Source organism: Asparagus officinalis, unplaced genomic scaffold, assembly GCF_001876935.1.
Source record: "Asparagus officinalis unplaced genomic scaffold, Aspof.V1 AsparagusV1_Un224, whole genome shotgun sequence".
Lineage (NCBI taxonomy): Eukaryota > Viridiplantae > Streptophyta > Magnoliopsida > Asparagales > Asparagaceae > Asparagus > Asparagus officinalis.
This window is the reverse complement of record NW_017972489.1, coordinates 152,316-161,246: the sequence shown is the minus strand read 5'-3', so window position 1 is coordinate 161,246 and position 8,931 is coordinate 152,316. Positions and strand designations below refer to the sequence as shown.

The 8,931-nt window shown below is 33.7% G+C and overlaps 1 protein-coding gene across 1 annotated transcript; it reads left to right on the top strand.

The window, feature by feature from the left end:
- Positions 1-1,352: 1,352 nt before the first annotated feature.
- On the top strand, positions 1,353-2,226 carry LOC109827461 (protein FAR1-RELATED SEQUENCE 1-like). Its single transcript, XM_020394467.1, has 2 exons — positions 1,353-1,535; positions 1,720-2,226. Exons 1-2 carry the CDS (start codon positions 1,353-1,355, stop codon positions 2,224-2,226), a joined length of 690 nt encoding a protein of 229 aa, XP_020250056.1.
- The last annotated feature ends 6,705 nt before the right edge of the window (positions 2,227-8,931 follow it).

Genomic DNA, 8,931 nt, shown 5'->3' with positions numbered 1-8,931 from the left:
TTGATTTTGAGGATTTTAGTAGCATTTCGAAAAAGAGAAGGAGAATTGTATCTAGTAGATGTGGTTGCAAAGCTAAAGTCGTTTTTAAGTTCGATGGTTTGAAAGGATATAATGTTCTCTCATTCGTTGAAGAGCATTCTCATTTTTTGGTGTCCGGGAGTGGGAAATAATTTTTGAAGTCAAATAGAGTTCTCGGTCTCGCACATAAGAAACTTGTATTTGATGGTGCAAAAGCCAACATGGGGCCTAACAAAACATATAACTTTACTAAGGAGTTGTGTAGAAGTTATTCTAATGTTGGTGCTACGTGTACCGAGTTTAAAAATTAGAGTAGGGATGTGAAGCTTTATATTGGTGATCGAGATGCTCAAATGATCATCGAGAAGTTCACGGATAAGAAGGAGATGTGTGATGGATTTTTCTATGATTATGCAGTCGATGAAGGGGGTTGATTAACTCGCATTTTTTGGGCAGATGTTATTGGTCGAAGAAATTACGATGTATTTGGAGATGTGATATCATTTGACTCTACATATTCCACAAACAAGTAAGATTTTATAGTTAATCTCTTACGATTTTTAATATTGGAATTATATATCATAGTGAATCTTATATTTTTTTGTATGTGATACAATAGGTACAACATGAAGTTTGTTCCATTCACTGGTCTCAACAATTATAAGAAGTGTGTTGTATTTGCAGCAGGATTGATAGCTAAAGAGGACATTGATAACTATGTTTGGATTTTTGAGGTATTCATGAAATGCATGATTCGCGAGCCAAAGTGTATTGTTACAGATCAGTGCCCTGCCATGAAGCAAGCTATACCAACTGTCTTTACAGAAGCACGTCACCGTTTGTGCATGTGGCACATCATGAAGAAATTTAACCAAAAGGTAATGAATCCCACATATAAATATAATGAATCCTCATTAGATAAATACTGAATCTTTCGTTATATATTTATATTGTAGTTGGCAAAATGCATTTCGAAGATGGATGATTTCAAGAGGAAGATCAATGCACTGATTTGGAGTATAGATATAGATCCAGCAACATTTGAAGTAGGTTGGAAAGATGTTATGAAAGAATATAAGCTTGAAAGTAATGAATGGTTGTGTGAACTGTATAACATTCGGGAGTCATGGATTCCAGCCTATTATGCTGATGATCCAATGGCTGGGTTATTGCGTACTACATCAATATCAGAGAGTGAGAACAGTTTCTTTGACAAATTCAACCGTAGATCTGACACATTGACAGAATTTTATCTCCGATACGAGAGTGCTATGGATAAGCAAAGACATACAAACACATGATTAAACTATGAAGGAACAAAGTCGATGCCAAGAATGGACACGCCATTGTTATTGGAGAGGGATGCAGCAGAGTTGTACACTCGAACAATGTTTTATGAGGTACAAAAAGAGATAATGTCATCCTGTTATGATATGAGTATCAACAGTATATCAGAAAAAGATGGTGTGAAGATTTTTTCCATAAAGGACAAAAAGAGACATGGAAAAATATTTGAGGTAAAACTTAATAATGGAGATTGAAACAATAAAAATTGAATCCAGATTCAATGCAGTGAATCGCGATTCAACGAAGTGAATCTCGATTCACACCACTGAATCGAGATTCAGTGACCATTTCATTCGCTTGTCATTTTCTTTTTTTATTCGGTGCTAATATACATTTTTTTTTAATTTTAATTAGGTGAAACATGCTTATTTGAACAATGACGTGCAATGTACGTGTAGGTTGTTTGAGAAAATGGGTATAGTATGTAGACATGGTTTTTTTGCACTGAACCAAGCTGATGTAACAAAGATACCAAGACATCTTGTTGTTAACCGATGGACAAAAGGTGCTGAGATGAGGCATTCATTGCAGTTCAAGGAAATATCAGAACAGTGCAATGCAATTGAAGTTACAAATTGCAAGTTGAATGACATATGGTATGATTTCCAATCCTGTGTGAGTTTGGCATGTTTAGATGGTGAGAGACTTGACTACCTGGAAGGGAAGTTGAAGGAGTTGAAGCACAGTTTGCGTGAATCTAGTTGGAAATCTGACACACAGAACAAAAATGATGTAATGGAGTTTTTTGTTGGCTCAAAAATACCAACTGAAGTGATTGTAAAACCTCCCATTGAAGGTAGAAACAAGGGGTGTGGACGGAGAATTGTTGGTGATTATGAGAAATCAATTTCAATCAAATAAATTACTAAAAACTTAAGATAATATTGAAGCAGTGAATCCAGATTAAATACATTCAATCCACAATAAGTATGATTAACTTACTGAATCTTTCATTGTAATGAATCTGGATTCACTGAATTGAATCTGGATTCACTATAGTGAATCTAGATTCAATCACATAAATTAGTAATAACTTAAGATAATATTGAACCAGTGATTCCAGATTAAATACATACAATCCATAATAAGTATGATTAATTTACTGAATCTTACACAAAACCTTGAATTATAACTCACATTCTCTGCTTAAATCGAAATTCTTCCAATTGCATTCACTACCTTCACAGTATTTTCATATATTCAAACTATTCACTAGTCTAGAAATAAAATTATGACAAAGCTATTCTTATAAAGTATATTTACATAGAAAAGCAGTTCAAAACAAACTGGAGTATCTATAACATTAACTGGCAATGTACTCAATAACTGTAAACTTCAACATTGAAAATTATGCTGATCACAGAATTATCATTTTCTCTGAGATCTTGTGGTCTTCCTCGTCTCTTTTTTGACATTGGCAGTTTCAGCATGGTGCTGTTGGGCTTTCCTGATGACTTCTTTGGCCAATTCATTTATTGGATCAGTAAGAATTTGGCAACAGTATATAGACCTCAGTCTATGTAGCTGATTTTTTAATCGTTCCTGTCGATATGAACAAAAGTTCAGTTCAAGACTTAGTAGCTATATTCTAAATTTTATTAATTCATAAAGTCTAACTGTAAATTATCAATACATTATTAGTTTAAACGCTTACACCCTCTCTATGGAAACCAGAGTTCTAATTTGCTGTACCACCGCCCATGTAGGTCTCCATATGTCTCATGACAAAAATACCACAATCAAATTCGTTTTTGGCCGTTCTCCACTCCATCTCAAGTCTGTCAGGCGTTAATGTATTTATTTCACTCGACTTGTGATGTTTTTTGTGTGCCAAATATCTTACAAAATTCTTGTGCTGTTTAATCAAAAGTAATCACGACTTGTGATGTTTTTTGTGTGCCAAATATCTTACAAAATTCTTGTGCTGTTTAATCAAAAGTAATCAGTGTCACATAAGAAATCCAAATTATCATACAGTAATGCCTAATGTAATATACAAATTGTTTTGGTTGTTTATATGGAAACAATATTCATGACAGTGAATCACGATTCATTGGATCTAGTTCGCCAGGATTTAATAGAGTTAGTTCAACTGGACTCACTCTAATGAATCTGGATTCACACTAGTGAATCTGGATTCACTAGAATTAACTATAGCGCTAGTTAATCGTGATTCCCTAGTGTGAACACAGATTCACTACCTCTAGTGAATCGAGATTCACAGTAAGATGTGAATCCAGATTCACTAACTCTAGTGATCGATATTCACTAGAGTTAACGAATCTAGAATTCTCTTACTCTAGTGAATCCAGATTCACTATAATGAATCCCGATTCACTATAGTGAATCCAGATTTACCTATATATATTCTGCCAGTAAATGCTTAAAGCACATACGTAAGGTGGAAAAACATACCAAACCCTCAGGACGACATTGGTATTTTTTCTTGTAGTCTGGGCAGTTTTTGCTATTGTCAATCAACTCCATACTTGGATTCTTTAGCCCATAGCACACAATGTAGAAATGCTCAAATGCATTTATGAGAAGGAAGACCTAATGGTTGTGAAATTTAATCAGAGATTTTACAGATATAGTTAAAATTGGGTTAAAGAACAAAAACATTGTCTTCGAATCTGTACCATATCAATCTCATTAAACTTCATATGTGGATACAGAGCAAGTTGCTCATCCATCCGGGAAGCAAACCTACTGTATCTCAATGCATCATTGGACTCATCTGTGTGATGAATGTTACAAAACTATACAACATAAAACTGGTTAAATAAAATGTAACTCGAGTGTTATTTTAAATTAAATAAAGGAAGATACGTACGGTTGTCTCAACATTGCAGAAGAATCTAAGTGGAGAATTTTCAGACTTCATTTTTTCTCTGCTGTTCAAAATATAGGACCAAATGCTGATTAAATTTGCCTCAATATCTTCAGAAGGAAGGAAAGTCTTGAAAGCAGGTAAGAAACATTCAATTTGTCTCCACTTAAAAACCATTTCACTGAAAAAACAGTAACAATATTCAATTTAATAAAGGGACAAAATACTAAAAATAGTGAGTCTCACACCTAAAAATAAAATATCAAATAAGATTTAAGAACTCACAAATTCTCTTCTTCAGCAGAATCATCACCTGAATGCCTTGCTTCTTCTATATGCACCCAATTCCATATGATGCTTTCCAGCTGACTTTGCCTAGCAGTAATCTGAGATACCCTTTGTACCCATGGTGACAGAAGAGACGTTGCAGGCTTCACCGTCCTCTTTTCTTTCCCCCTTCCCGCATGTTCCTTATTTTCGGTCACATTAACTTTCTTACCTTTTTTTTCATTTACTGCAGCAACATCTTCAGCTTGTTTATCAGTTCTTCGTACAGAGTCATCAATGATTTCAGATTCACAAGCTTTAGCAACATCTTCAGCTTGTTTATCAGTTCTTCGTACAGAGTCATCAATGATTTCAGATTCACAAGCTTTAGCAATCTGAACAACATCAACCATTTCCACTGTCTCAGTCTGAGTATCCTGTGTCAGCCCATGAGAAAAACTAGGTTCTTCAGTCTCTGGGGTACCAGATTCGCTGAGCTTGCGTCTCACTGGTCTGTCAACCTTACCCATGCTAACAGACTCTATAAGCTTATCAACCTCTTGAATAAATTTTGGGGAGACTTGTGTTTGTGGTAACTCAGGTGATATTAGATCAACAGCAGGGGAACCATGCATATCTCTACTCACCTCTGTGTTCACATTAGGGGTATCATCAACAATGTTTCCCACAGCTGTTTAATTGTCACAGGTACTTCCACGATGTCCACACCCCTGCACAAGAACATTTGAAACTCTCTGTTGAATTTGAAAGAGCTTGTTGTCATTGGGGAACAGCTTTCTCATTGTCTCACACTCAGCATCATATCTATCTTTTACAGATTCCAACTCTGCAGCTCTCCGTTGCACCCTCTCAATATAATCCTGCAGTTTGAATATCACAGACATTGGTCACCATAAATTATTAACATGGCGAGAGACAAGATTCGATAGATTGAGATTACATTCAATGTATTTGAATCGAGATTCCAATGACTGAATCCAGAGTCGACTAAAGTAAATCCAGTATCACTTTAGTGAGATTCATTAGTAGTGAATCTAGATTCACTTCAGTAAATAGATATTGCGTATCATATTGATAACCACTGATTCACTTGTTGATAACCACTGATATTGAGTAAATCGATATTGAGTATCATATTGATAACCACTGTTTCACTTGTTGATAACCACTTCAGTAAATCGATATTGAGTATCATATTGATAACCACTGATTCAGTGAATCGGAATTCAGTTTAACTTAATCGATAATCACTGATCTGAAATGAGATTCAGTATTAGTAAAACGATTCATTAAACTGAATCGACATTCAGTTTAAGTGAATCTCGATTCACTCCTACTGAATCGAGATTAAATTGAGTGAACAAAGTCTTGCAACTTAATTTGCTAACCTTTCGAATTGTCTCAACACATTTAGGCGAGTTTCCATACTATATACACGGCCTCGGATCATATTTGGCAAAGTTTCCATCCTATATACTCAGCCTCAGATCATATTTGATATTTTTTACAAACAAACAAACAATCATGATAAAGTTGAAGTTTAAAGAACAAGCATTTTTCCACAACTGGCCAGAAAATACAATATATGAATCTCGATTCACTATGAAGAATCTGGATTCATCTTATTGAATGGAGATTCACTATGCTTGATTGAATCGAGATTCACTGCACTAAAACATGATTGGCTTTAGTAAATCTCGATTCACTCCAGAAAATCGTTGATGCGACATAATTATGTACCAAAAATTGTAAGTGCACAATTTATCAAGTTATAGTATAAAAAGATATTGATCCCATGAAGAAGGTGATTTTAAGAGATTATTAGAAATGGTTCTTATGTTTTGTGCATGACAATTAGGAATAAAGAATAAGTGTGATTTTGTTGAGTGATTGTTATGAATATATGCAAAAGATAATAAATTGAATTTTAGAGGAGAGAATGAAGAATTAAAGAATAAATAAAATCATGAGGCAAGAAATATGAATTAATAAAATCAAGAAATAAAACTAAGAATGAAAAGAAAATTTTAGAAAGTCAAGATGAAGGATTCAAAAGAGGTAAGAAATCTAGAATATAATCCACTAACCAATTTTAATTACAAAATATAAACTATTCTCTTTTTATCATATTTCAACTTAGATTTATTAAGCATAGATTATCAAACCATTTAAGGAAAGCGTAACCTATCAAATTATCATCTAAGTTAAAATTACTATTCATGATAAGAACAACAACATGATAATAATCCTAGAATTCATAAGCATAACCTATCAAACCATTTAAGGAAAGCATAGATTATCAAATTCTTCTTCTACCGATTAGTTCTCTAGTTGATTATCCTAAACGTGAACATTTTAAGTACAAGAGAATAATTCATACAATATAAAGGAAATTAGACTAGTTTCATACAATTCTAAGATTCCTACAAGAATTAAATTCACATCTTAAGAAATAAAAACAAGAAAAAGAAGACTAATTACAAAATTAAAAAGAAAAGAAAAATCTAAACTATGAACAAGAAATAAATCTAATTACAAAGAAAATAAAAATCTAAAATTTAAAGAGGAAAAATTATTATTATTAATTGTAACTAAAGTTACAATTTTTGGAAGGCCTTCTCAATTAAGAGTAGCCCTCCTCTCCAAAAGGAGTTTACAAAATTTTCACACCCTAACCCCTCACCCTCTACCTCTATTTATAGTAATATTCAATGAATATGAGCCATTGGATTTGTCTTGAGCCCCAAGCAATAATCTCCACCTTTGATTTATTTGATTTTCAAAAGAAAATCAAAATCCAATTTGTAGCAGCTTGTCTTCATTTGATTTTTAAAACAAAGTTCGGTCCAATTTGCTTCAATTCTTGCAACAAATCAAACATTTATTTGAGCAGCCCATGAAAATATGTCCGGTCCCCTTTTGAGTAGAAATCAACAATGCAGCAAGTTCATGAGCATTTGATTTTCGGCCCAGCAACACTCAAGTCCGGTCCATGAAAATGTTTCATTTGTGATTTTCAAAACAAAGTTAAGCTGCAGCAATTTTTGGCATTTGATCACCTCAAGTCCGGTTTCATTAAGATCAAAATATGCAGCGGCCCATTCAAGAAATAAAATCCGGCCTTCATGATATGCAGCAAAGCTTCTTTGAAGGCCGGCCCAAGTTGCATTTCCATTTGAATTTCGAAATTAATTCTTTGAAGGCCGGCCCACTTGCTTTGATTTTCGGCCCACTCTTTTGATCCATTTCCAACTCCACCTCAAGTCCAATGGAGCTCATCCAAGACCGGCCTCTAACTGCAGCAGCTTGTGATTTTTTTGCATAAAAGTCCAATTCATTTTTAAGCAACCAAGTCCATTTCATTCCCATTCTTTGCATCCAAGTCCGAGCATAGCTTCCTTGGTGTATTTTTTTATGGGCTTTGCTCTTTGGGCTTCAATCATTTTTCTCTTTTAAGCTTTTGCTTCATGGGCTTCTAAAATGCTACAAAATAGAGAAGAGAGATTTTTAAGGGGTTTTTACATTTAATAATATTTATTTATATTTTCATTCATTTATGTGCAAACTAAGCTAACAACAATTATTAATGGTATATTTATTCATGTAAAATAGATAATGAGGGTATAAAAATGTAATAAAATGTGATTATCAATAGTGAATCTCGATTCACTGCAGTGAATCTCGATTCACTGCAGTGAATCTCGATTCACTGCAGTGAATCGAGATTAAACTACAGTGCATATGGCAAAATCCAGACAACCAAAATTAATCGCTGCTCATTTACAATAAATGAAAACATCTTACAATATTAAAAAAACTTAACTTATTCTCACAAGAACTTAAAACTGTAAAAAATAAAAAACCTAAACTAGAACATGCATCGACAACATGCAAGTGATTACTCTAAAAATTTCAAAACTTTCCTCACTGAATCCATGAAAAATGTTCAAACTTTGAATAAAATATGCATTTTTAATACGCGGGTTGGAATCGTTTTACCCCTTCTTGAAGATGAGGGTTTTGGAGTCTGTGAGTTGTTTTTCTTCATCTCCAGCGTCGATTGCTTGCTGTTCGTCTTCGTTCGAGTTGCAATGAGATGTTGAAAGAAATCGAAGTGTTGAGATATCGACGGAATGTGAAGAATTTAGTTGTTCGGGTAGATAGAAGATGAGACGATAGTGAGAGAAAATTTACTGTTCTAGCTTGATAGAGTGAAACTGAAAGGTCTTTTTCGTGAAAAAGAGTGTTTGACAGGTATTGCTAATTAATTACAATGTGTTACATTAATGAATCTTTCCTAAATTACCCCTGATGTGTATCTAAGATGTATTTATTTTCAATTTTACCATTTTCAATTTTTACCATTAGATGAAATAGATTGTAGGGTTAGGATTGGTTTTTAGTTCTCTAGGTTTTTATTAGAACCTCTCCATATATATATATATATA